Below are 27,500 nucleotides of genomic sequence, written 5' to 3'. Positions count from 1 at the left end.
GCCAGGACCCCGAGTTCCACGGTGGAATTACACTGCCATGCCTTGTTTTGTTTGTAGGGATTCACAGATTGCAGAGAAACACTCCCCCCACCCCCCCACCCTTGATATGTGGTTAGATGGATGGTCTAGATAGAGCCAGTGAAAATGTATGCAGTAAAAATTGAACAGGCACATAGCTAGCCACTCCAGTGGGATAAAGGGAGGCAGCACAGCTTTGTCCAAATGGCTCACCAATCAAGGGAAGGCAGAGAAGAGAAGCCCTAGAGCCGAAGGGATGCAAACCCCCTAACCAGAGCAACAGAGCAGAGGCTGGCCGCGCCACCCCCGGGCAGCCGTCCTTGGTCTGACTCGGGCTGCCTGTTTCTGATTCACGAGAACCACCAGGGAGGGAGTCTGAGCCCCACCCAGACCTGCACGTCAGAATGACCTGGAATGGGTCCCCTGCTGCCAAGGTGAGTCTGCGGACTTTCGACCTTGAGATGAGAGGCTCACAACAGGTGCAGCGTCCGCCCACTCACACACGCTCTGCCCCAAGGCACCAGCCCTCCCTGCACTTTCCCGGACGCAGCTATGGTGAAGGCCGGTCTTGGTTCTGAGAGAAATTTTCAAGGGATCTGGCTCTTTCAAAGTTGAACATAAAAAGCGAAATCTGGCTCTCTAATCATTTCTAGGAGTGGAAGGCAGGGCAAGTGCCACCAGCCCCATTGGGAGTCTGGCCCAGCCAGACCAGGCCCCAAACGGTTCCAGAGTAACCGGACAAGCAGGGCCCAGCCATAGGTGGGCTTGGGCAACACACTCTTAGGTGACCAGGTAACAACATGTAACAGCCATGAAACCCCAGCACTAAGCGCCTTCCCCTGCCCCCAGGCAGGCGGCTCCTAGTGCCCGCGCAGCCGGAGGGAAACAGTCTCCCACCACAGACCTTCAGGCTTCCCGATTATCAGAAGCGTCTTCCTCGCCCTTGGCAGCACCGCCTCCCAGCGCCCACTTCGTAAACGGCTCCAGCAGGGAAAGCTTCGGAGAAGGCTGCTTAAAACCCCAATCATTGCTCTTGATTCCAAGTAAACATTACAAACATTTAAACGGGGTTTAAGTGGAAATTTAAATTGGTTTCATCTCATAGGAAGCTTCAGAGGCTGCTCCGGGGGAAGGTGAGAAATGTCCAAGTTCAAGTTCAAGACACGCCTGCCCCATCGCCCTAAGGCCGTGGTCGGCAAACTGTGGCTCGAAAGCCACATGCGGCTCTTTGGCCCCTTGAGTGTGGCTCTTCCACAAAATACCACGGCCTGGGCAAGTCTATTTTGAAGAAGTGGCGTTAGAAGAAGTTTAAGTTTAAAAAATTTGGTTCTCAAAAGAAATGTCAATCGTACTGTTGATATTTGGCTCTGTGGACTAATGAGTTTGCCGACCACTGGCCTAAGGGAAGCCCCTTCAGCAGAAGCTCCGCGCTCCGCGGTGGGAAAGGCACAGTGACTGCCCAGCAGACCGCCGGTCCCGCTCGGAAAGAAGGGTAGTAGAAGAGAGTTGGGCGAGAGGGCCAGGCTGCAGCGCCCAAAGTGTGTCTTCATTAAGTCTTTATTCTTCCAGTACTTTGCCAAGGGGGTTGCATCTCCTCCAGCCTTCTGAACGATTAAACCAGTGGTACCGAAACACACAAGTACCATGTCCATTGCTAATGGTCAAACTGGTAACCAGTGTCTTCCATTCCCACCGTGGCATCCGCTGCCTCAGTGGCTGTGCCATCATTCTCCCCAGCCTCGCCTGTGTCCTTATGATTTGTGACGCTGGGTTACCTGGGGGCCAGGAACACCCGGGGGTGCTGGGAGGCCAGCGTAAAATGAGCTGCTTGCAAATGCGCCTTCCTGGTGTCCGGCTGACGGCAGGAGGGTGTGGTGATCGGGCATCTTGTCCTGGCACTGCAGACACCTGAACGCCCATATCTGACAGTCCTGCTCGGAGGGTGGGGACGGGGATCAGTCACAGCTGGGTGGGCCCCAGGGGCCGATGCTGCAGCTCCCAGCACACAGAGCTCGTCGCGAATCCGTGTTCATCCTCATTCCCATCTTCCGGCCCCTCCTAGGCCACCTTGTCCCCCCCGTTTCATTTGTACGTCCACGCAGGCTATGGCTGAGAGACGGTCTTGGTTCTGGCTGGGAGCTCTTTCTTCTCGGCTGCTGGGCCATGGCCCTGACACTCACCTCCGTTGGTGACAGCCTCTACTCCCTGGCCCTGTGGTCGTTCTTCCCTCTGATGGCTGGGCCCATGTGACAAAGGAGGCCACCCCACAAGCCCCACTCAGCTCAGGCCAGCAGGACACTGCAGGGGAGCATTTCTCTAATTCCGTGCAGGGAGGGCAGGGTGCTCTGACCGCTTGCTGCGTGCACTACTGGCCTGCCACCTCCTCACAGCATCTTTGCTCCACCCCAAACACGAGGGGCACATCCCACAGCCCTAAGAGGCCATCTGGGTCAGTTCCATCCGCACTCCCTGTAGCTGGCCCCGGAGAGCCACACATGCAGGAGCCATGTGCTAGGAGAGCCTGGGCGCGCTGCTGGTTTATTTCTGAGGCGGAATCGCCCAGTGCACTGAACGGCAGGCTTCCCTTGCACGAAAGACCAGGAGGGTCTCAGGGCAATGAGCCCTGGATGCGAAGGGCAGGGCCCTGCGGTGATCCTGACGTGCAGGGCCGGCGACGTGCAGGGAGGCTGTGCGGCCAGCTCGAGGGGCACCATCGCAGCAGAGTCTGGGCCATGCAGCCACCACCTGAGGACCCCACGGAGGTGACTGCACCTGAGCCACAGCCACTCAAGCCCAGGCCAGGTCCCGGGGATCCAGGCAGCTCGCCCACTTTCCTTTCCAACCCCAGCAGGGGAGGAGGAGAGAAACTACAGGAGGAGAGAGAAACAACAAGGAAGACATGGAGAGGGGAAAGGCAGAAAAGAGACAAAGGCAGGGCAAGCATCCAAAACCAGGTGAGAGGGAAGAAGGGCGAGGCTGGGCAGGCGGCGCCTCCCCGGCTGGGGCTCCTGCACAGGGGCTCCTGGCTGGTGGGCTGACCTCAGGCCTCGCCGCTGCGGCCACTGTCCCTGCTCAGCAGGACGCACGCTCAGCCAGGGAGATGCTGGCAGGGCAGGCGCTGGGGACAAAGTGGCAGGGTCCACACTGCCTTTCCTGAGCTCAGGCTAACATCTTCCCAGTGGAAACTTGTTTTTCAGAGTGAGCAACTCACTCCCACTTCCCTTCTCTCCTAGGATGCCAAGGGGCAGGACAACAGCGGCTGCTAAAATGGCACCTCTGTCTTCAGTGGTCTGGCCGCTCTTCCCGGATCCCCGGCCTTATCAGCCCGTCTTATCCAAAAACAAGCCTCTGGCTCCCACAGACTCCATTGAGAACATGCTGGAAGGAGCCCAGCTCCTGAGCTCAGGCACGGCAGGCCGCAGGGGGACCGCCGGGGTCTCGATTTCCAGTGTCCGTAATCTCATGAAGTGTTGGGGCGGGGAGTGGGGGGAGAGGGAGCTTTATTTTCAGAATCTAGATTTTGTTTACGGCCTGGATGGTAGCACGAGACACCAGCGCGGCCCTATTCTTCTGCTGCTCCAGGACCCCAAGGTCTCAGGAGATCCCATTCCGTGGGGGCACCTGGGCCTCCCCTCAGGCTTTGTCTTGAGTGCAAAAGAATACGGAGCTAAGTTTTGTGAAACTAGACAAACACTCCCCTTGAACGCTAAGCTTTAAGACCCCTTGTGCTCCGAGCACCTCTGTTCCCATCAGTTCCTAGACTGAGTCTCGAGCCCCCCAGGCCCCTCAGGAGCAGTGACTGCTGGCGAATTACTCGGCAGCACCTGTCCATGCCGTGTTATTAATGCCGTGTTATTACGCCTTTCAGCACCGCTGCCATCAGCACCTTCGGAAGAGTGAGCCCAGGGCTGGGACACCCTTCCAGGCGGTTTCACTCCCTGATAACTAATATCCTCAAGCACTTCATGGCCAAGGAGCATCAGTATTATACACACAGCATCTGGAGTTATTCCAGCGTTCAGATCGCCAACGCCATACCTGTGCTCCATAGCGGTGGAGAATTAAGATTTGATTTCATTTAGAAAACTCTTAACAAGCCTCTACTTTTTGACTGAGACAGTTGGAAGCCTAGCTGCAGGGCCTAAAATTTTAATTTAAGAGCAAAATGACAAATTAAAATGCCCCCTCCTTTGAAGAATTATAAACAGTCCATTCTTCCCAAGCTTTGGCGGCCATCCCACGGAAGCCAAGGAGGACCTCGTGGGGACACCTGCTGGGAACTAAAAGACCACATGCGCACTGACCTGTAAGAATGAGACCCCCTCGTCTGTGGACTGGAGTGCCCTGAAATGCATAGCAATAAATTTCATAGTCATAATAAAGTGCCCAAGCTGTAGCTTAGCAAGCCAGGAATTCTGGTTACCTGTCTTATCTGGAAGCAACTGAATCCTCTCAGTTGGGAAGTTCAAGGGAATAGAAGATACGAACTATCAACAAGGTCAAATAAGTATATCTAAATGCACCAGAGCCACATTTTCCCCAGGACCTTAAAGACACATGCTTGGAACGAGATGGGAAGAGAACTGACTGTAAGAAATGCTAACAGGTAGCTTCTGAAGAACTCATTCCAAAGGACAGACAGGGTCTTGAGAAGTTGCTGGCTCATGGATGGTTGGCAGAGCTGGGTGGTGGCAACATAAACATCAAGGATGAAAGAGGCCTAAAACTCATCTAATTCACTTTTACATGAATTGTTAAAAGTGGCAGAAAATGTTTCCAAACTACCATTGCCCAAAGGAAGAGCAATTGTAAGGCACACTGTTGGCAGCCAGCTGGTTGACCTGGCAGAAAACCTCACACTCACCAGCTGACTTGAAACTGACTTGAAACCCCATTAACTACCCCCTCCCCAAAGCTATCTTGGAAAGATCCTGGAAAATAAGCTAGATCAGTATCTAGAATCAAGGCCATTTGTTCACTGCCCTCATAATGGATTGCCCAGGTGTGTCACAGTCCCCAGAAGACAAAATAGTGAATCCCAAGAAAAAGAGACTATATAAGAAGGGGAAGGCAGCAAGTAGAAAGAGATACCAAATGAAGCCAAAGAGTGCGAGGCACATGAGACCAGCAGGCTGGTAGACATGGAGGCTGGGAAGGAATTGCCAGATTTACCAGAATCCCCGGTGGGCTGCACAGCCTGGCTCGGACCAGGATAGTGAAAACGATAGATGACACTGTCCAGATGATATCTGAGCCCACTGCAGACGTGCAACACAGCAAACACCCAGCTCCCATTTGGAGCCGACAGCTACAGAGCAGCCAGGGCAAGTGAAAACCTTCCAGGATGACTTCGATCCAAACCCACTGTTTGGTGCGTGTGTTGGGAAGTCCAGCTTTAAAGGCTGAGTACAGATGTGAGAGCAGATGTTGGTGGGCAGTAAGTAGGGAGGAGGCGGATGGGGCTCCTGGCCTTTCCCTTGTTGTGGACTGGTCCTGCCATCGCAGGCATCTGCAGCTCGGTCTCAAAAACAGACACATATTTCCCTGCCATGTTTCATCCCGAGGACAGGCAATTCGATGAATTCTGTTAACTTCTTTACCCCGATGCAGGACGTTCTCTAGCGGGCTTCTCCTGGTGGTGGTGGTTGCAGTGGAGAAATGTTAATTCCCTGGGAGCACACTGTGGAAGAAGGGGGGCAGCAGAGGCAAAGTGATCTCTTCCTTCAACCTCCTGAGAGATTTACAAGGGGAAAGGCCTGCCGGGAGTCACACCAGAGGCCACAGCTTTTTGTCTCTGCAGCATCTGCCTGGGTCACGAAGGCCCTGCAACATCTGGCCCCACCGCGGCCTGGAAAGGAAGCCAAACTGGTTGGCCCATGTCTCAGGGTAGCAGGCCATCTTCCTGGAATTCCCTCCTCCAAGAGCAACCTCCTCTTCTGCATGTCCACTCCCTGCACAGCACGGATGAATGAGGAAGAGTGAGCCAAATACGGCCTCACATGAGGGATTTCTCACACCAACTTGAGAGGGTCTTTGAAGACAGTGAGATGCAAGGAGGATCCTTTGTAGGAATACTTTCTTGGTGGGGGGTGTCTGGCCTTTTACACAGCTGAGGCCAGAGGTATCTGTAATGAGCTCTTCGCCTTAGGACTGCTGGAAGGAGCAAAGCAAATTGGAAAGTACTGGGCTGGGAGGTGGGGGGAGGGGTAGGGAGACCAAGAAGAAAACCAGATATACTTGTATCTTATTGTGAAATAGATAAGGTTTAACATTCACATTTAATTTAAAGTCATCAAATTGAAAAAAAAAAAAGTTGAAAGGAACTTCGGGAAAAAAAAGAATTGGGTGACACTGCTAAAACCAAAATCTAAGACAACATGTTTTCTCAATTAAAAAAAAAAATTCCAGTGTGTACTGGGGCGCGGAGGGGATGTTGAATAAATCAAGTGAAATTTTAATTTTAAAAGCAATCAACATTTCAAGAGCTGCCTTCATGTCTGAGGTCCCAGTACCAAACTGACCACGTTCATTAATGAACAGGAGCCGCCCAGCATCGTGCCCAGAGGAAAACCGAGATTTTCCTTCCATTCGGCAGGCTGCCCCTTTCTTCTTCTGCTTCTTCTTTTATAAACCTCAACCCTGACTGTTTCTAGTGGTAAACACAGGAACACCCATGCTGTGCAGCGCTTCCAAGAAACACCAGGATGACAAGAGGCAAAATGTCACAGCACACTGGGTGGTGGATCCTCAAGTTCCACATCCAAGTCGCTGGTAAGGGAAATGGCTGATGAAGCCAGAACATGCGCTGCAGACACTTCCTTCCTACGGGTACTTGGGGAAGCTGCATGAACTCTTTCTGGCCACCGGAGATGGCATGTTTAAACCGTCCCCTGGAGGAATGAAAGAATCTTCCAGAAGTATTTTACGTGCTTTCTGAGGGTCCTAACCTAGGCCCTGACAACCTGCTTCCTACAACTGCATGCAACCCATCTTTGAGCGCTATTATGAGCCAGATCAAATGCTCCTCGTTTAATCCCAGCCAATCTGCCGAGTAGTAACCACCCTGCTGCACAGATGAGTAACTGAAGCGGAAATGGATGAAGCTTGTCCAGCGTCACAGAGTCGTAACAAGGGGAGCAGGTTCTCGGACTGGAAAGCCCACAGCCCCCCTTTACCTTCCTGCTGCGTTCTCGCACGATTTAAACAGCCGAAGAAAACCCAGACCTTGCAGCTCGGGCTTTAGAGTGAGATGCATCTGCGCTGGAATTGAACAGTCACTCGCTCTCTGAGGTACCACACCTGGGCCCCCTCCTTCAGGTCCTGATGCGTGGACTCCCGTGCCACCTCCTAACCAAGCACCGCACGGGAGGGACCGTCTCTGAACCGGGGAATGGACACGCAAGCAGAGGGAGCTGCTTCCTCTCGCGTGACCCCTTTGAACCTCCCTGGTCAGGGCAGGATGGGGTTGGCCCCATTCCCTAGCCCCCGGGGTGAGCCCGTGGCCCCAGCCTGGCTTTCTGCTGGCGCCACCATGAAAGAGATGATCTTGGAACTACTGGTTGCCTTTCTTACCACCACGGAGAGATAGTCTCTCTGAGAATGCTGCCAACAAAGTAGAGAAAGAGAGATTCTTCTGAGCCCCTGGAGGCAGCCTGCCTGAGGCTAGAAACCCTGAACATCCGAGTTAAATGAACCAATCAAATCTGGCGCACGGGGCAGCCCAGGGCACTGACAAATACAAGTCCATCTTATACAAATGTATGAAGCTTGTTTCTATCCCACAACCTCCCAGGCATAATGCAACTGGGAGAAAACCTGGGATCTTTATGTGCGTGAAAAAGGAGTTGGAGAAATGTTACCAAACAGAAGGATGCTTCTCTGGAAAAACAGACACTGAGGATGCCTGCTGGCTGCAGACTCCATCTTTGGGTAATAAGCGTTCCCCTCTGTGGCCCTAGATCGTCGGTGACAATGACGAGGCACCTGCAGGCCTTTGTATTTGCCGTGCAGAAGCGGTGCAGATATGAAACCACCCGCATGTCTTTGCTCTCACTGAGGCCTGAGAGCCAACGAAGAAAGAGACTTCACCCACACCTACCTGAGGCGCTGGAGACCCGGGACACGTCCTGGGCCTGGGTGGAGCGGTTGCGACTCTGCTGGCGACGCCGACCGCTGGCTGACCTTGTGGTGCGCACGTGGACCTCACTCACTTTGAAGAAGGCCACCATGAAAGGCTGCTTGTCATACGGGCCATCTCTGCCCACCAGGCCCGCAGCTCGGGGGTTGATGCTGAGTCCTTGAATGCAAACCAAAGCACGCCCCTCTTTATTCCCTGTAAACTTACTCTTGCAGCTGCATAACGGATCCTTCCGGCCTCCCGGGACTAAACATAAAGAATGCGGGTGAGGGGAAAGCATGTGTATTCTCGGATCTCTGGTGGCACCCTCTGGATGGACAACATCAAAACCCTCCTTCCAGCCCCAGCTGGTGTTGGTAAGTGGTTAGAGCATCAGCCCTCACACCAAAGGGTTGCGGGTTTAATTCCCGGTCAAGGGCACAAACCCGGGTTACAGCTTCGATCCCTAGCCCAGGTCAGGGTGCATGCAGGAGGCAACCGATCGATCTGTCTCTCTCACATCTCTCTCTCATTTCTGCTAGTCCTTTTCCTTCATATTCATTCTTTCTTTTTGGTCATATTCATCCCAACCAGTGAGGTGACTTCAACGCACAGAGCGTGCCCACTCTGAGGGCCGTAAGGGGCCCCGGATCTGCTGAACTTGGATGCTGCAGGAGAAGGGGTGCTGGGAGGGGTAGACTAAGGGTCAGGATTTAGCCTGTGCTCCCATCTTCCTTTTCCTCAACATCATCCACCTGCCTTGCCTCTGAGTGCTCGCCTCCCATTGTTTCTCTCGGAACCTGGACCACCTAACCGTCTCCGAGTCCTTCCAGGGGAAGGTTTTGCTTTTTAATAGCAGTTACGAGGAAACAGTAAAGGAAGTCATCGTGAGCTGAGGACTCGGCTGTAAACCACGGCTCTCTCATAACTGTTGAAGAGGAAATGAGTGACAGCGACTGCTGGGCCTGATTTTGGCAAACTTACCATCCCGAGTCACCACGCTCAGCTGAAGCCCCATGTTGTGCTGTGGGGTCACGACCCACAGATTGCTAGTGGCCGTGATGTCAAATTCCAGCCAGCCTTCTTCTGAGGCCCATACCACGCGGGTGTCCAGCAAAAAGAGGTCAGAGTCTCTGGAAGAAAGAAGAGGTGGTGCAGTGAATAGCAGGCTGTCCCCTCCGCTCACTCTCGCTCTGTCCTGCCTGGTGTCACCATAAAAGATGCCGAAGTCAGATCAGGTCCCGCGTACGGCACAGTGTCCAGCGACCTGCTGCAGCTCTGGCGGGCGTGGCACCACAGAGGGCAGGTGCTGACCCGCGGAGAGAGGCCTGTGCCAGGGACTGCAGAGACACGGGCTTTCTCTGAAGATGGCAGGGCCCTCAGCTTCACCAACAGCCTCGCTATGATGCTTATCCTAATGCTTGTGGAATTAGGATAAATGATAGACAGTAGATAGGGCCATACTGTTTCTTACTTTATGGCTAATGAACTCTAGAAAGAGAGAAAGTGGGGGGTGGGCAATGAGGAAAAGGATTAAGAAAATATTAAAATCGGGATCAATATGAGCTTTCACAAAGTTGCGTTTTGCTCATTTTCTTTTTAACATTAACACCTGACAATCTTCACTTTGAAATAAGGAGAAACAAGAAGCCACTTCATATTTCTGAGTAATCACCGGTTCTTTTCTTTTAATTAAAGTATTTGGATGGCCTATGGTGAGTGTCAAGTCCTCTCATCTGGACTGTGTGATGTGGGTGTATGTTGAGTGATTTTAAAGTTTATCCCAGCGCAGCTGTGAGCCAGGCTGGGGTTCTTTGAGGCAAACTTGTCGAGTCCATTCCTTCCATTGGGCTCCCCGGGGAATATTTTTATATATTTTTACAGTTTTCAACTAGCATAACCCTGGGGGTTGTGGGAAGATGGAGTGAGGGCTCTTCCTGCTCGCCCACATGTCCTGGTAGAGCTGTGCCAGGGGACGGGCCCTTCGTGTGCCGCAAGGACACGGAGTCTGAGCCAGGAATGCCCGTGATGGGGAAGGGGCGTGCTTTGGTCATGGAAAGATATAAATTCCCTGTTGCTGGCAATATTTTGCCGAAATATCTTAGAGGATAGAAAATTACTGGAATTAAATACTAAATTTAAGATAAGCATGTCAATACTAATGAAGTACATTTAAATCAGTGATAAAGCGTTTCCATATACTTTCCTTTCCTCAGTCGTTAGGGCAATCCCGAAAGCTCAGGAGAACATTGCTATCCCCATTTTACAGCTGGGGAAACCGAGACTCAGGTGTGAGGTGAGGGTCATGCGGCCAAGATCAAAAACTGGTAAGGGATAGAACCAGCCAGTGAAAAGATTGTGGACTCAGTTTCCCATCATGACATCCTGCCTTCTGAGATTACACAAGACAACCTGTGACAAGTGAACACAATTTACCGCTATTCTTTTGAATATTTGTGAGGCCCGTGAAACATCTGAGTTAAGAATTTTAGATTTCTCAGAGGGGAAACCATTTTTCCTGTTTACATGGCTTAGAGTTAGAAGAAAACCCTACTGTCATCTTCTCCAAGCTTAGAACAGTAGGTACAGCGAAAAGTAGTTTACTCAGCTGCTGAACGGAGTCTGCAGGGGGCACATTCAGGCCTGCCATCTTTAAAGCGCTCTCCTACCCGAATGTGTCACACCCCCTGTTGACAAATCACCCCCCCCCTCCCTGTTACTGAGGTAACTGTGAGCAGGGAGATGGGGTGTCCATGGAAAACAGCAAGAGGGGATAGCAAGTCCAAAGCTTTGAAGTTCAGATGCAAGAAGACATAAATCCTGCTCCGGGAGGTCTGAGACCTTACCCAGCAGTAACAGCCCATGGACAGCACTGCGGGAGGAGCGGCCTGGGCCAGAGGAAGCACCTCGAATGAGGATGCTGTGGGAATTTCGGGCGTGAGGCCGCCCCCGAGGCAAAGAGGATCAGGGCATGGGCTATTGCCACAGATCGCTTGTTGCTATTTACAGCGCTTCAATGATACACACAATGTTTAAGGTCTGGTAACAAAGACGGAGAAATATACAAGAGAAAGTGGGGGGTGGGATAGAAGGCCAGCTTCCAAAAACAGGTGAGAGAAAGCAGAGAAAAGGAAAAAAGAGAAGGGCATGGATTAAAGAGGGCGAACATGAGCCAAAAGCTAAACGTGGGAAGCGTGTGGCTAAGAAGAAGGATAATAATCACGATGTGGAAGAAATGAAATGTGCAGGGTGAGTGGGGGAGAGTGGGCGCGGAGAGCCCAAGTGTCTATCTTGTCTCTGCTCCTAAGTTCAGGGCCCAGAATTCCTGTTTCTGCCGCGCCCCTGGCAGCATAGTAAGGACAATGCGGTCCTCACTGTGTAAGAGCCCCGTGGGGTTCAGGGGTTCATGAACCCGGTCCAGCAGCTGAGGGCAGGAAGAAAACCCTGCTCACTGGCAGTCAGACAGTTTCAGATTTAGAGGATTAAATCCAGGGCACTGAGGTCCTGTGGAAGGGAGGTGAGGTAGAGCATGGGCTTAAGATAACTGGACTAAGTGGAGAGAGAAACAACAAATATTTACTGCGCTTTCTATACACACGTATGCGCCAAGAGCCTCTCTGTTCCTCGGGAAGCCTGGAGAGGCAGGTCCTGTGGCTGACGGCACGGAGCCTAGAGGTGGTAAGTGTATTAAGGTCACAGGTATTAAGTGGGCTGACCAGAACCGAAAGTCAGAGCCCAGACTCTTAGCCACCACATTTCTCAAAAGCAGTCAAGAAAAGTCCAAGGCGCAGGTTGAAATGACTGAGCAAAGGCTCAGAGTAAGGTAAGGGATCACAATCTACTGCACGTAAATGCCAAAGTCGGGTGGATACAGAAAACACGTGAATGTACTCAGGGCTGGCACAGGATCCGAAATCATGAGCCGGCTATCCTATCAGGGTACAGAGAGGAAGCGGGGGAAGTGCGTGAGAGGGATCCGAGAGGGACCGCCCAGTCTCGCCCTATCCCTGCTCCTAGGCAGGACACTCTCGGTCGAGACTGAGCCCACCGCTGACACGCAGTCACACAGCCAGGGTGAGGAGCTCTCAGAATCACAGCTCTAAGAAACAACTGTGCTGGCTCACCCTCAATGCTTCCAATAGCTCAGGTATTTAAGAGACACGATTTATGGCAAGCCAGTGAAACGGTTCTGGTCTGACCCACATCTACTTACTTTTCTTCAGTGACACATGGCTTTCTTACTCTACCACCTCTGTAAAAGTGTAGCCTCGAGCAAGATGCCCCTGATTTCCCTGTGTGAATAACAGGGATGCCCCTCTACATCTCGCTGCAGCAGGGTTGAGGTCTGTCCTTCCCATCTAAAATATGAGTCGCCTCCCAAAAGAGCCCTAGGGTCTGGCCAATCTGACCACAACTGGATTATTTGGATCCTCCCACTGAAATGATAGACACTCAATTGAGCATACTATAAAAGGAAATGCTGAAACAAGATAGAGATACAATTTTGAATGGATTTATTGCCTATTTTGTTCTCAAGCAACTCATAGACCCATGTTTCATGATGAATATGCACTCCATATTCAAGGATACAACATTATTATTCTCAATGTGATCCCAACTCAAGGACATGAGTTTTCTCATATTGTGATCATCCTGGACAAATGGAACTCTCAACAATTAATAAGCCTAAAAAGAGATTTCTAGAAATTTAAAAATTCATCCCAGTGCTAGAGGTGCCTGACCAGCAAGCCACTCATAAGACTTTTAGAATTAGTGTTTGTGGACGAGGTCAACCATGTGTGGTCCATCCCATCGCACAGCCTCCGAGGCACCTGTCCTTGTCAGTGATATTCCATCAGGCCGAGGAGCACACAGCACTAGGGGCAGACACAGTGGGTTTCTCTCCTTTGCCCTTGAAGAAGGTCAGGAGGCATCTCAGTTCCTGATTTTGACTTTCCCTGACAAATGCTATCCATCAAAGTCACACTGCCCTGGATAAAGTACAACTGTGCTTACTACTAACCACTTCAGTAAGAAAATGTTCTTCATAAATGGAATTTATAGGTTTGAAGCAAGCAGATTTTTGAAATATTTAATAAGGCGAGTCTGTGGTTTGTTCCTTTACTTCTTCATAACATATTCCTTTGCCATTTATGGGTCTGGACTTAATGGTAAATTAAGATACAAAGCAACATTCATACATTGGTGAATCAACTTTATGCAATAATGAAAATTCAATTTTCAAATTGCATGAAAGTCAAAGGAGTCAATCATTTTAGAAAATTAGATAGTAAAACACAGATTTGTATTTTTTCCTCATGCATATATCATATGCAGAGGATTATGTTTAAAATTTTACCACTAAAAAGACAGAAAAGAAGTAGGATTTGAAAAGATAACACTACAACTCAGGATAAACTACCACTACTACTACTACAACACACACACACACACACACACACACACACACACACACACAGATTTGAGTAACACAGGTGAATAGACCTTATCTATAATAATCTATAATAATAAAAGCATAATATGCTAATTAGACCGGACAGCTGAAAGACCTTCTAGACGTCCTTCTGGATGAAGCCGGGGCTGCGATGAATTTCATGCATTGGGCCTCTAGTTACTATATAATTAGATAAGTTCTCATTGATTTTATGCCACTTGATATTACCCAAATTTCATCTCAAGGACTAGCATGGCATGAAGAGAAGGTTCAAATATCAAAGGGACATTTTATCTTCAACAAAACAACAAAAATCACTTGCTGTCAGAATACTAACATAGCAAGCCCTTACATGGTGTTTACTACATTACTGTACTAAGTGCTCTCACATATGTTAACTCCTCACAACCACCATTAAGAGGTAAATCATATTAGCACCATCACAGGTTGGCAGATAAGGAAACTGAGGAACTGAGAGGTTAAGTAGTTTGCTCATGGTCACACAACCAGTAAGCACAGAGCTGGGATTTGAAGCCAATCTATTTGGTTCAAATGTTACATATGTTCTTAGCTGTCATAGCAGCCATTCTCCAGTTTAGCCTGCATTGGAAATCCCTGGAAACCTGTCAACACACAGACTGCTAGGCCCACCCCAGAGTTCTAGGTGTAGGACCTGAGAATTTGCATTTCTAACAGGTTCCCAGGTGATGCTGATGCTGCTGGTCTGAGGACCACACTTTGAGAGCCTCTGACCTATAGCATACTCCTTCTCTCTTACACACTGAGTGGCCAGATTATTATGATCTCTGAACGCATAATAATCTGGCCACTCAATATATATATATTAGAGGCCCGGTGCATGAATTTGTGCATGGGTGGGGTCCGGCCAACCTGGCCAGGGGGAGGGGACATGGGCAGTTGGCCGGCCTGCCTGCTGGTCGAGGGGACAATTTGCCTATTAGCCTTTTATTAGCTAGGATATACACTGAGTGGCCAGATTATTATGCGTTCAGAGATCAAAATAATCTGGCCACTCAGTGTATATGGGTAGTATTACCTTTACCTGCTTTTTAGACTTAAAGTTCAAAGCTATCTGCTCTCGAGATTTCTTGCTCCTCTCCTTAAACAGTGCAAAGCAAATGTGGACTGCTCCTCAAGTAACTGTCTGACTGTCTTATGGACTGACCTTACCCTCAAGGAGTTATCAACATAGACTAATCATTGGAATCACAGGTAAGACCAAGTTCAAGGCAGCAGTATTATGATAAGGCTTGCTTCTATGTGTCTAAGACAGGGAGAGAGCAGAAGGTAGAAGATTATTTTATACTAGGGGCCCAGTGCATGAATTCGTGCACCTTGAAAGGAACTGTGGGCAGTGAGGCTGTGGTAGGCACAGGGGCAGATCTCGGCCCATCCTCCACGCCCCCGCCAGACCCCTCCCGCCGCGGCCCCCAGTCCCCTGTCTGCCAGCAGCCCTGCACCCGCTGATGGCATGGAGCAATTGGGGCTGGCATCAGCAGCGGGTATGAGCAGGGCTGTCGCTGGCAGCAAGTGCGAGAGGCGGCTTCCGGCCCCGATCTCCCCTCAGGAGCAGGGGGAGGTGGAGAAGCCTTGATGCCACTCGCACCCGCTGATGGGACCAAGTGATCGGGGCCTGCGCCAGGCGCTGGTAATGGGTGCAAGCAGTGGCTCCGCGCCAGCAGCGGGTGCAAGTGGGCCCAGCGTCCGCAGCAGGTGCAAGCGCCGGGCAGGATTGCAGCGCGCGAGAGCAAAGAATTTTCAGTAACCACCAGAGGTTCACCCTGATGATAGCAACCGGCGCCCTGCCTTGGTCTGGCGCCCCCACTCACCTGCTCCACCATCCCGCCACAGCCAATGCCTGCCATGTTCCGCGCACGCCCCCTGGTGGTCAACGCACATTATAGCGACCAGTTGTTCCGCCGTTTGGTCTATTTGCATATTAGCCTTTTATTATATAGGATAAATTCATGGCTACCTAACCTGTCTTCTTTGGCCACATAAACAAATGATGTTCCCAAAGACTGGGGTACACTCCAACATGCCCTGGTGACCGCACACAGATTAAACAAGGAGTTCTGCACCTTTTATACAAATCTTACAGTTTTAGTTCTCATTACAATCCTAAATCTCCATATCCTTGTCCAATATGGGGAAATAAAGCAGCAATAATACTGTTAATTTGTGATTTTTAAAAAAAAGATGTTTCACAAAATAAGCTTAACTACTACCATGGCCTGCCTCCCACATCCCTGGCCATCCTGGCAAGAAGGTGCTTACACCAAAGCAATCCATTCCTGGGAATGAATAATACAGAAGGCATAGTTTCCAGAAATAAAAACCTATTTCCTTTTCTCTTTCATGTTTACCAAGTGGATAAGCAGTTCCCAAACAAGAGTTTCCTCTGCCCACCACACCCTGACGTCTCCTCACCCCCAAATTTAGCATTCTTTTGAGTATATGCAACTCTTTATGACAACGTTAATTCCTCCCTGTAACATACTTGTCTACTCTGTGCCTTTACAAAGAACAGAACATACATAGGCTGAGGAACAAGGTTTGGCAGCTTCTTAAGCCTTTACTTGTTTAAATTCAGGCAGATCATTCTAAGTATAAATAATATGCACCTCACTAAAAAGGTAAAACTAACTAGTTACATAACCCAAGCTGTGGGTCAGTTGTATTCTCCCTTTTCAGGGGCAAAGGAACAAATACTGAAAAGTTCAATGCTTGCCTGAGGCCCACACTGAGTGTGCCAGAGATTATCAAGTCAGCAGTAAGATTTCAGGAGTCCCTGAGGATCATACCTGTGAAAGCCAGATACAGAGAGAGAAACAGGTGTGGCTGCACATGGTGATAAAAGGCTTTGATTTTCTCCTACCAAACCACAATGGTGTTCTCCTATCCTGGCTTTCTCAAATTTGCCCTTCTCTTCAAAACAGAAAAATAGTCTCAGATATCTCACTTTTATCTCAGTAATGATAAAAGTACACTCACTTCACTTCAGCAGGCAGCACTGAACGTCCAACAGAATTCATGGAGCAATCAGTCTATAAAAAATGCTTTTCCAAGGAAACTATCCTCTGAGGTCCTGGAACTAGATCAACTACTGGGTTCAGGTCTTGTTTTCAGAACTACACTATTTGGTTCATGAATCAAATATCAACATTTGTGAGGATTCATTATAAAGAATTCCAAGTAAAAATATGATACTTCAGAGATGTATGCTTCTGGCTATGATGTATCAAACTAACACTCCCACTAAGAATAAGTTTCAAAAAACAAACCTGTTTGAAGTTATCTTAGAGCAACGAACACAGTCAATACTTGATGAGTCAAGATCTTCGAGAGAAGGGAAATGCATGAAGGTAAGCCCTGTATTTGCTGTTGCCTTTTCATCTCAAAGCACTTGTTAATTCCTTGCATGAGGCACAGATGGCAAACATAAAGGGACAGCAGCCTAGAGTTTGGAGCAATGTCACTGGCTGGGGACCACTGGAGTGTAAGGCAGCTAGGACTTGAAGGCTAAGGTCCCAAAGGAAAGGAGCTGCATAGAAGTGAGCTCATAAATGTGATCTCATAGAATTTTGGGTTCACTTCCTCTAGGACCTTGGCTCTTCAAGTTCTGGCTGAGTTGAACTCCAGTATTTTGCCAAATATTAGGCTGTGTATGCATGGAGTAAGAAGCTGAGAAAACAAGCAAAAAAAAAAATGCTTAGAGCATAAAAAGCAAAGCAGACTTTTTGGCAGGATTACAATGCTGGGGAGTTAAACATTAGAGTTCAGAGCCCACCAAGGAAGAGGGGCCCTGGTAAACAGCCTTGACCTTCAGCTGAGACCTCTACAGGGCTAACTTCTAGGAGAAAGAGAAAACCAGAAACAGATGAACCTTAACACATCCCGAAACCCAGCCTCAACTTCGACAAAAAGAACAAAGTAATCTGCTTGCATTGTGTCTGCTTTCTGGAAGAAAATAAAAATCCAGTCTGGAAGGTAACAGTATCTAGGACTATTTTTCATAAACAATGTCAATAATTTAATTTTAAAAATTATCAGACATTCTAGGAAATAAAACCAAATGAGGAAAAATCAAGGGAACAAACAGATAATGGAAATAGAGCCATAGGTGATCCAGATAATAGAGTTAATCAGACACGATTTTTGAATCGTGCCTTATAAAAAGAGGATAATAAATTACAAGTTGGGCCTGTTCCAGGGATGTGAGTTTGGTTAAACATCTGAAAGCCTTTAATGCAATATATCACATTAACACTAGCAAGGAGAAAAATAATATCATCATCTCCAAAATTTCAGGAAAATTTTTTGATAAAATTTTACACTAATTTCTAATTTTAAAGAAACCTCTTAACTAGGAATAGAGAAGAATTTCCTTAATCTAATAAAGAGTATCTATAAGAACGTTTATAGAAAACATCATCCTTGATGGTAAATTATTAAATCTTCCCTTCTCCACCCTGAGATTAGAAATCTGACAGAAATCTGAATGGAATTCAACATTGTACTGGATGTCCAGCTAGCACAACAAAACAAGAAAAAAAACTACAAGAAATACAAAGGAAGAAATAAAACTGATACTTATAGGTGACATGATTATCCCATATAATAAAAGCTTAATATGCTAAGTGTCCAACCCTTTATTCAACTGTTCGACCAGTCGCTATGACGCGCACAGACCACCAGGGGGCAGATGCTCTGGCTGGTAGGTTAGCTTGCTGCTGGGGTCCGGCTGATGGGGACTGGCTGAGATGGGCTGGACACGCCCTGGAGCCCTCCCGCTGTCCCTCCCTGGCCCCAATCTTGCACCAGTGGGGTCCCTCGGCCTGGTCTGTGCCCTCTTGCAATCCAGGACCCCTTTGGGGGATGTCAGAGAGCCGGTTTTGGCCTGATCCCTGCAGGCCAGGCCAAGGGACACTACCAGTGCACGAATCAGTGAACCAATTTCCAAACTATTGCTCAGAAAAATTATTAGAATTTATATGTGAATTTGCAAGGTTGCTGAATAAAAGAACAATATACAAATTCAATTGTATTTCTAAATGTGAGCAAAAAACAATTAGACTGTGAACTTTTAAAAAGCTAATAATACCATTTATAATATCAGATAAAACGTATATACCTGGAGTAATTTTAACAAAAAATATTCAAGAAACAAAAACCACCAAATATTGATAAGTTAAAGACAGCCTAAGTAAATACCATATTCTTGGATTGGAACACTCAATATGGTAAGAGTCAATTTCTCCCAAATTAATTTCTGGATTTGATGAAATTCCAATCAGAAGCCCATCAATTTTATTTTGTGGAAATTGAAACACCCATTTTACAATTTATATGGAAATGCAAAGGTCTATACATAGCCAAGAAAATCTCAAGGAAAAAAATTGGAGGATGTACACACCAGACATCAAGCTTTCTTTAAAAACTAAAAGAACTAAGAGTGCAGTATTGGTAGAATAAGAGAAAAATTAACCAATGGAACAGAATAAAGATCCCAGAAACAGACCCACACGTATGTGATCACCTGATTCAGGACAAAGATACCACTGAAAACAAAAAGTATTTTCAATAAATGCTACTAGGTCAATCAGGTTTTTCTATTCTTATACAGCCGGTATATCTAATCAACTTCAATAGCTCAGATATGATTTCAAATATCTGCTACTGTAGTTTAGTTCATTCTGCTGAGCTAAGCACTTCCACATCCCATTGCCTCCTGGGCATCCCTACCATGACTCAAACATGTCCAAACCAGACCTCATCCCCATTCCTCTTCCTGACTTATTCTTGTGGTCCCAGGCTCTGTGAGTGGTTCGGAGTAGCATATCAATCTAACCGTTTGAGAAAATGTGCACTGGCCCTTTGACAGTTATTTTCACTCCTTGGACAATTATATTCTATCTGCAAAATAGGTCAGAATTGGTGAGTTGTGTCAAATATTTAGTGTAGGCAGTAACTCAGTCTGGGCTTTTTTCCAAGACCCTGGGCTGGCTCTGGGCTGTCCTAAGGAAATCTTGCTCAGTTTGAAAACCAACTCTCCAGCAGCACTGCCTTGTTTCCTAGACCCACAGATGCATTTCTTCACATCCCAAGGACTCTGAAATTAGGACAAAACATGCGGGGCTAGCAAAGTAGGTTTACAGTTGTTCGTATGGAAAATAAAACAACAATTAATAAATAATAATACAAGAATCAACTCTGTGTTTCACATACTCACAACTGTAAACTCCTTTTGCCCCACCTTGTAGGAACCACAGTTTAAAAAAGTATATATAAAAACACACACTTTGCCTATTTGTAAACAGAGGAGTAAGTTGTGATACTGCTTATACCAGGAATACTGAATTTTAAACTTGGTAATTATTTCTTACTTTAAACGCACCATAGATAGAACATGAAAAAGAAAAGTTATCAGCCCTAACCAGCTTGGCTCAGTGGATACAGCATCGGCCCAAGGACTGAAGGGTCCTAGGTTCGATTCCAGTCAAGGGTAGATACCTTGGTTGCAGGCTCGATCCCCGGCCCCAGTTGGGGCATATGTGGGAGGCAACTGATCTATGTGTCCCTCTCTCTCTCTCTGTCTCTCCCCCCCCCCCACCCCCACCACCATTCTGTTTAAAAATCAATGGAAAAATATCTGAGGGTGAGGAGTAACAAAAAAGAGAAAGTAAAGTTATCATATGCACAGAAGATTGACTATCCCTGCTAAGCAATGCAATCACCAAAACAAACAGAACAGAACACGGCATTTCAAAACTAGCAGAGGCAAATGCGGCCAATTGGTGGACCAATAGGGCCCTCTTTCAGACACTGAACGTGCTCCTCTGTTAAAATTTCTGGCTGGCTCTCAGGAGACGCCCTTTGACTTCTAAGTACACAAAACCAATTAAAACCAGTAAACGTATGCCTTTTAGCCAAATAAGAAATGTACACAAACGTGATATTCTTTAAAGGCCTCAGAATTGTCCCATGAATCTAAAGGTGCCATAGAAGTAAAGATCATGGTACATCTTATGACAAGCAACATGCTACCATGATGCTACTATACATGAGTAGGAAAGGTCAACGTTATTCAGAGTGTCTAGGTATGAAGTCAGCTTAGTGTGTGTGAGATGCAGAAGACAATGGTGAAGTAAATGGACAATTGTATAATACTGTGAATAAGTACAAATACTTTTGTATACATTTATTCTAGTCTTTCTTCCCCTTCATACCCCTCCTCTAGAAAAGCTGCCAATAGATCAATGCTTGGTCAATAGATCAACAAAGGCTTGCAAAGGTTTTCCATAGGACGGCCTTGAAAGTCAATGTACTGGGGCCTGAGTTCTAAGACACATTTTCACCTTCAAGAGAACTGTGTCGCTTGCTACCCAAACAGAAGCATCCTTGGATGTTCCCATCAAGACTAAGGAGATGGAGACGTGGAGCATGCCCGCAGGAGACTGCTTATCACTCTCTGGCGTTTTACCTTTATCCTGGGGCTGTCCTCACATCATCGGACTAACTTTTGGGAAGCACAGCAGACAAGTTTAGGCATAATTTGGACTTGGCAAAATTCCTATGTACCACGTTTCATTCTCTAATAGGTAATATGCCTGTCCTGCTTAACTGATGGGCTCATGGTTAAATCCTAATGAGGGAATATATGAGAAGGTCTTTTCCAAACTCTAACTACTATGTAAATGCCAATTTTTACCAGTGTCATCATAAAAGTATAATGATTTATAACACCAGATGTTAACACCAAACTCATCTTAAAGTATAAACACCACACCATAGCTCAGGACACATTTACAAAACCAAGTACAAAGGCACCCTGGACTCCTCTGGTTTAGCTGTCACACTCCTGGGGGCTAATCCCACTCTGCTCTATGGGTTGCTCAGACATTTTCAGGACTTAGATTCCATCTCAGAGCTTATTCTCAGGTTTTGAATAAAGTATCACATGTTTCCCTATTCTTACTCAAAGCACCATCTAGTCAAATAGTCCCTTTTTTAACTTACCTGGTCTAATGATTTCTTATCAGTCTGAAGAATATGGTTCTGAAGCGATCACAGCAATGACCTAGCTTCCAAGAATCTTCCCGGACCCTCCCTGGGTCGGGCCTCCTAGCTGCCCTTGATACCAGGAAGCCCAACACATGGCTGATTCTGCCTCAGCTGAGTATAAGAGGGCATTGAAACACCTGCCTTTCTTTTTTCTTTTGCAAGGAGGCCAACTATTTTGCAACACACACACTTGTTAAAGTAAGTTAATCTATCAAATACTACAAATTTCACTGGAACACAGGATTAGACAAATAAGTTTCTTTACAAGCCTGGAGAGTTGTTTTCAGCCAAGACACCCCAGTCATATGCTTAACTCTGAGGCCCCTGCAAGAACATGAGGGGACAGCAGGAGGCCTGGCCCCTGGCCCACCCACAAGAAAAGGAAATATCCTCCTGGCCAACCGGAACCCTTCAAAAGCATGAAATTCCCCCAATTTTCCCAGTATTTTCCCTTTTCCTGTACATAAAAATTAAACACACCCAATCACGAAATATCTCCATTCTAGAAGGCGGAGAAACTGAAACTCCACTTTGACAGAGTCATCAAAGGTTGGGACAGTTGGGGACTTTGTTTTCCAAACTCACTGCTGGCCCCGAGGAGGTCTGACACCACCATCTGAAGCACAAGGCAGCTGCTCATTTCTGGCTGAAGTTCAACATAAACCTTACGAATGGTCTGCTAGCTCTCTCTTTAAAAATAATAATTAAAAAGAATGTTCTAGTCACAAAACCCACACTCTAGTGTTTTCACTAGAAAGCTTTTCCTGTAGGCCAGAGAAAGCCATGTATTCTGACAAAGTTCTGAGCCAAAAAGGTACCAGGAGGCTATTTCCACCAGGAAAATATAATGGGACAGATAATGAGGCAGACTGAAAATCAACGGCTCAAGCAGTTCCAAAGACTCACTGAACACCAATTCTCCCTGAAGTATCAAAAGATGAAAATCTAGCAACAAATAGTTTGCTTTTCAAAAGAGGCCCTTAGTAGTTAGGTCATTGAGTATGCTTTTATTTAGGAGTGAAAATAAGACATCAAAAAACTTCCCATACATTCTGAAATTTTGGTCAGTTATAAAGGTACCACAGTGACTATATTTTACTTATTCTTTAACTATTCCAGCAAGAATTCACATACAACCATCAGTGTGTATGTTCAACACCATGATGGTCCTCCAAACCTGGCAAGTGTCCTTCCTTCTTCCTTATTTATTTTCCTCCTTAGAGATTTGAATATGCATTAGGGCCAAATGTTGAATGGTGTTCTCAAAACTAAAATAAACCTTTTATGGGGCAAGTTAACATTTGTTATTATTTTGGTGTGCGTATTTGTGATAGATCCACACACAGATTTATAATTTTAGGATAAATTAAGGTCTTTTCCTAAACCTTTGGACATTCTTAGGAAGTCAATAGAGCTCCAAGAACTAGAGCAAGAATGTGCACTTGGTTTATAAAGCCAAAGCTAGCAAGACCCTTATAGAGCCTGTACGTGTGGGGTTCCCTACCCATCTGCATTCTCTTCCTTCCACTTTTATTTTCGTATCTGATTGCCAGGCTGTCACACGCTGGTCCCACCTCATGCACACTGAGAAGTCTACAGCATTGCTAATCTACTGTGCACCAGCACTCCTCCCTCCCCAAACTACTAAACTGACCCCTAAATACGAAGCAAAATTCAAGGTCGTTGGCTTGTTTTCTGTGTGCTATAGGTTTGAACTAACTGCTGTAACACTTTTCTCTTCAGCCCTTCCTCTAAATATCACTCCATGGAAGTCTTTTTTTTTATTTTATTGCTAGGAAGGCCCATGAATGTACTTGCAGTTATTTTATAAAATGACTTGGCCTCATGGAAAAAAAGTCCATCGTTTGCTGTATCCAAATGATAAAAAATACATTTCTCACACACACACACACACACACACACACACACACACACACACTCATTTACTCAAAGACATATCATGCATATGTATAATATATGTTAGGAGAGGTTCCATGGTGTAATGGTTAGCACTCTGGACTCTGTATAATATATGTGTATGCACAAATACGTAGCCTTTTTTTCACTTGAATTAGTATCATTTGTAAGCATCCTTACATAATTTTCATGGGTGAATTTATTTTAGCCATCCTCTCCCATCGTTCAAAGTAGGGACTAAACAACAGTGGGGAAACATTTTATCCCCAACAAGTCATATGTTTTCCGATCACACAGGATGCTTAGTAAATACCATCTAGTGGCTTACTTAAGAAAAGAAAACCATTTGGAAAGTCTTCAACTTAACAGCAAAAAACCTTCCTGCTGGCTAAACACTACCATTTAGAACACGCCCCTCATCATGCCCATGGACAAGTCCTGAACTCGGATGGCCTTCCACAGACATGCTCGAAGTTATATGTGTCAGGGTGAGAAACGGGGCCAGCCCCACCCTTGGGCTTCCTTGAGCCTTCATACCTGTGCTGATGCTCCTGTAAGACTTGATAAATGCTGATAAGAAAAGTTTGGTTTTTAAAACTCCCCACAACACAGTCCTTGTAGATTCGGAATTCTGCAGCCGTCACCGCCTCACCCTCAGGAATCTGGGATAAGTTGAACTTGAACTCTTTGTGGTGTCGCTGGCGAGGGGAGAACTCCTTGTCGTACTCCACTATAAGATTAAACAAGAGAGAGTGACAACTATTGTTACTTGACTAGGTGCCACAGGCTCAGCTCAAAAGAAAGTCTCCCATTTTAATTCATACGTGGGTTACAGGTTACCAATGGCTCTTAGGGAACTGGGGCGATGGAGAGAACATTGGCTAGACTGTCAGGCAGACTGGGATTAAAATCCTTCATTTTACCTAAGTATTAAATAAAATTCTTACATTTTCTTTCATTTAAGTACTTTAAATACTTAGTCTCATTAAGTTGCATGAAAGCAAGTTATTTAAACTCTTGGCTTCTTCACAGGGATGTTGTGAGAATTAAGAAAACAACGCATCAGGTGATCCTGGCCCTGATCCCCGCCCAGCTCCCCTCCCTCCGTTCCTGCAGCTCAGCCCCTCAGACCAGCAGCAGTGGACAGGACAGGGATAGCCCTGAGCCCGCCTTAGGTCGCGATCGTGCTGTGGGGGGGGGACAGTGAGCAACGCATTTGCCTGGGCCCGAAGCTCCACGTGTCCTCAGGTTGTGCCTGCTGCTCAGTGGAAGTTTTCGTTGAAGGGTTTAGGATCAAGCTTCATGGAAAATGCTGCTCTGATAAAGGTCACTGCCCTCCCTGTGCGGGTGGACCCTGCGCGCTGTGAGCGGCTGGAGTCTCCGTTTGATCTGCACGTAGAACCAAAGTATGAAAACAAAGATGAGGAAGCCAATCACTAGTGGGGCAACTTGCTATTTTCCAATGCTGTTTCTTCACATTGGGAAAGGATGGAGTCTAAAACCTGTTTGTGTGTTCTTTTAATGAAATCTTTTCCCCGCTTGAAGAGAAGCCAAGTTATGAAAAACTGCAACTACTAGTTATCATTTTCAGTCAGCTCTCAGATGTCTGAGTGGAGTCTGTGTGAGAGAAATGGTATCAACCTCAGATGCTTAACCCATGATCCTTATAAAGAAAAAGGGAGCGCCCCGCTTCCCACCGTGAACCCTTGCTCTCTCCCGAGCTCAGAAACCCTCTGCCCTGCTGTTCCTGTGAGTTCTTTTCTGAATGGCAACACAGTAAAATCTCATGAGCAAAGTAATCCTTTATGAGAAGGTTTTCCCAAGGGCTTGTGGGTAGAAAAAAAATCAAATTATTTGCCACCTCTAACTGCCCACTTTCTCCCACGTGTGTTGTTCTCCATAATCACCAGAGAAAAGCTTTGGAGATTTAGCTTCTTTTTTTTAAAAAAAAAAGCCAATAACTCTTTACAAGATCCTAAGACCTTGACGGCATTTGCAGAAGCTAAGGAAAGTTAAGCCATCTGTAGGTATGAGATTTTAAATAAAGAATTTCTGAAATTGCCCTGTGACTATGCAAAAAATCCTTTAGATTCAAGTTATCTCTCTCTCTCCTTTTTCTTTAATTTTTGGGGTTAATAAAAGGACAAGTGTTGGCTTAAGTAAGAGCTTGAATATAAATAAAAAAAAGGTCTAACCAGAAAGTAAACCATAGTTTAGTCCCAACAAGAGAGCAGGTTTTCTAATTAGTGGCTAAGCATGAAAAGCAATATTGTTGGGGAGTTCAGCCGAGGCCACCCACACATGACGGTGTATCACTTTCCCCTAAAACTGATCTGCCTTTTAAGTTTGATATGTTATCATCAGTGGTTAAAAAGGGAATCAAATCTGATTTCCCAAAGAGACTTTCTGAAAAATAGTCGCACAGCTTTTCTAAGGGCCTTTTGGGTGCTTAAATTTTAATGTCACTTAATGAAAAAATATTTTTAAGATTCACTTGAGAGAAAATGCTTAAGAATTCCTAAAAGAAGTCTTTCAATTGCTCTTGATATAAACAATTAGAAAGAAAAACATAGATAGTAAAGCAAGATAAAAGATAGTAACAAGGCACTTCAGTTAAGGAGGAGAGAAAGGGACAGAAATGTCAATAAATGAGAAATGTGGTAGCTAGTCTTTGGGGAGATGCACCACCTCCCTGTATTCATAGCCTTGGGTGGTCTCCCTGCTCTGGGGTGGCTCTGGGCTGGCCCTGTGACCATCTTTGGAGCAACAAAATGCAGCAACGGTGGTGCTGAGTGACTTTCTATGCTAGGACGTAAGTTTTAAACTTTCTTCCATTTATGTTTCTTGGAACGCTTCAGTGAGGAGAGATAGCCACAGTGTAGAAAGTCCAACTACTCTGGAACTTCCATGCTGTGAGGAAGCCCAATGCAGAGAAGCTGTGGTGCATGGAGAGACAAAGGAAAGGGGAGAGGGGAGGGAGGGAAGAGCCTAGTCAGTCTAGAAAGCCTTAGCTGAGGCACCAGACATGTTGTAAAGATGCCATCTGAGAGGTCCAATCCAGTGGAGCCTTTGGATGATTCATACCCCAGCCACCATCTGACTACAACTGCATGAGAGATCTCGAGAGAGAACCACCCAGTCGAACTTAGTCATTTCACAAGACTGTGATAATAAAGCATTATTGTTTTACGCCACTTTGTCTTGGGTGACTTGTTATACAAGAAGGAAGGGAGGACAGGAAAGAATAAGAGAGGAAGATGAAGAGAAAAGGGATATCTGACCTTGCTAGGAAGGAGAGAAATTGCATGATATTCTTAATAATAAGGATTTCGAAATGCTGGGAGGCAACATCTATATATATAAAAGCCTAAGTGACAGGTCAACCGGTAGCTATGACATGCACTGACCACCAGGGGGCCGATGCTCAACACATGCCCCCTGGTGGTCAGTGCACTCCCACAGCGGGAGCGCTGCTCAGCTGACCGATGGGTGCCAGACGCCGGGTTCACAGCTGGCGAGTGCAGCTGCTGTGGTGCAAGCCTCTCCCGCCTCCGCAGCAGCACTACTGAGCAGCAGTGAAGGCAGGCACCGCAGGGCGGGGATGAGCAGGGCCCAGGCTCGGGCTCCTCCCAGGCTGTCTGTGCTTCGTGTACTGCTACATCCCCGAGGGGTCTCAGATTGTGAGAGGGTGCAGGCCAGGCTGAGGGACCCCATTGGTGCACGAATCCATGCACTGGGCCTTTATCTCTCCCTTCACATTCCTTTTTATCCTGGCAAATGCTTATAGACACATGTGAAGGGAGAGATAAAGAATCTAAAAATGAGGAAACAGAAAAATAGTAGTTCAAAGCCTTCATTTTATTACAATGTGAATTAGAACTCATTGCCTTATATATGCATTTTCTCATT

The 27,500-nt window shown here is 46.8% G+C and overlaps 1 protein-coding gene across 1 annotated transcript in view; it reads right to left on the bottom strand.

The window, feature by feature from the left end:
* Positions 1 to 27,500, bottom strand: part of BMP6 (bone morphogenetic protein 6) — a 151,110-nt gene that overhangs the window by 7,224 nt on the left and 116,386 nt on the right. Inside the window, exons 2-4 of the mRNA XM_079776844.1 lie at positions 24,129 to 24,321; positions 9,119 to 9,267; positions 8,117 to 8,314 (exon numbers count right to left, since the gene is read on the bottom strand). Of these exons, the coding sequence (XP_079632970.1) occupies positions 8,117 to 8,314; positions 9,119 to 9,267; positions 24,129 to 24,321 (540 nt within the window). The remainder of the gene's footprint in view (positions 1 to 8,116; positions 8,315 to 9,118; positions 9,268 to 24,128; positions 24,322 to 27,500) is intronic.

Source organism: Cnephaeus nilssonii (genome assembly GCF_951640355.1).
Source record: "Cnephaeus nilssonii genome assembly, chromosome: 7".
Classification (NCBI taxonomy): Eukaryota; Metazoa; Chordata; class Mammalia; order Chiroptera; family Vespertilionidae; genus Cnephaeus; species Cnephaeus nilssonii.
The sequence above is the reverse complement of the archived record's forward strand: the minus strand, read 5'-3'. Positions and strand labels throughout refer to the sequence as shown.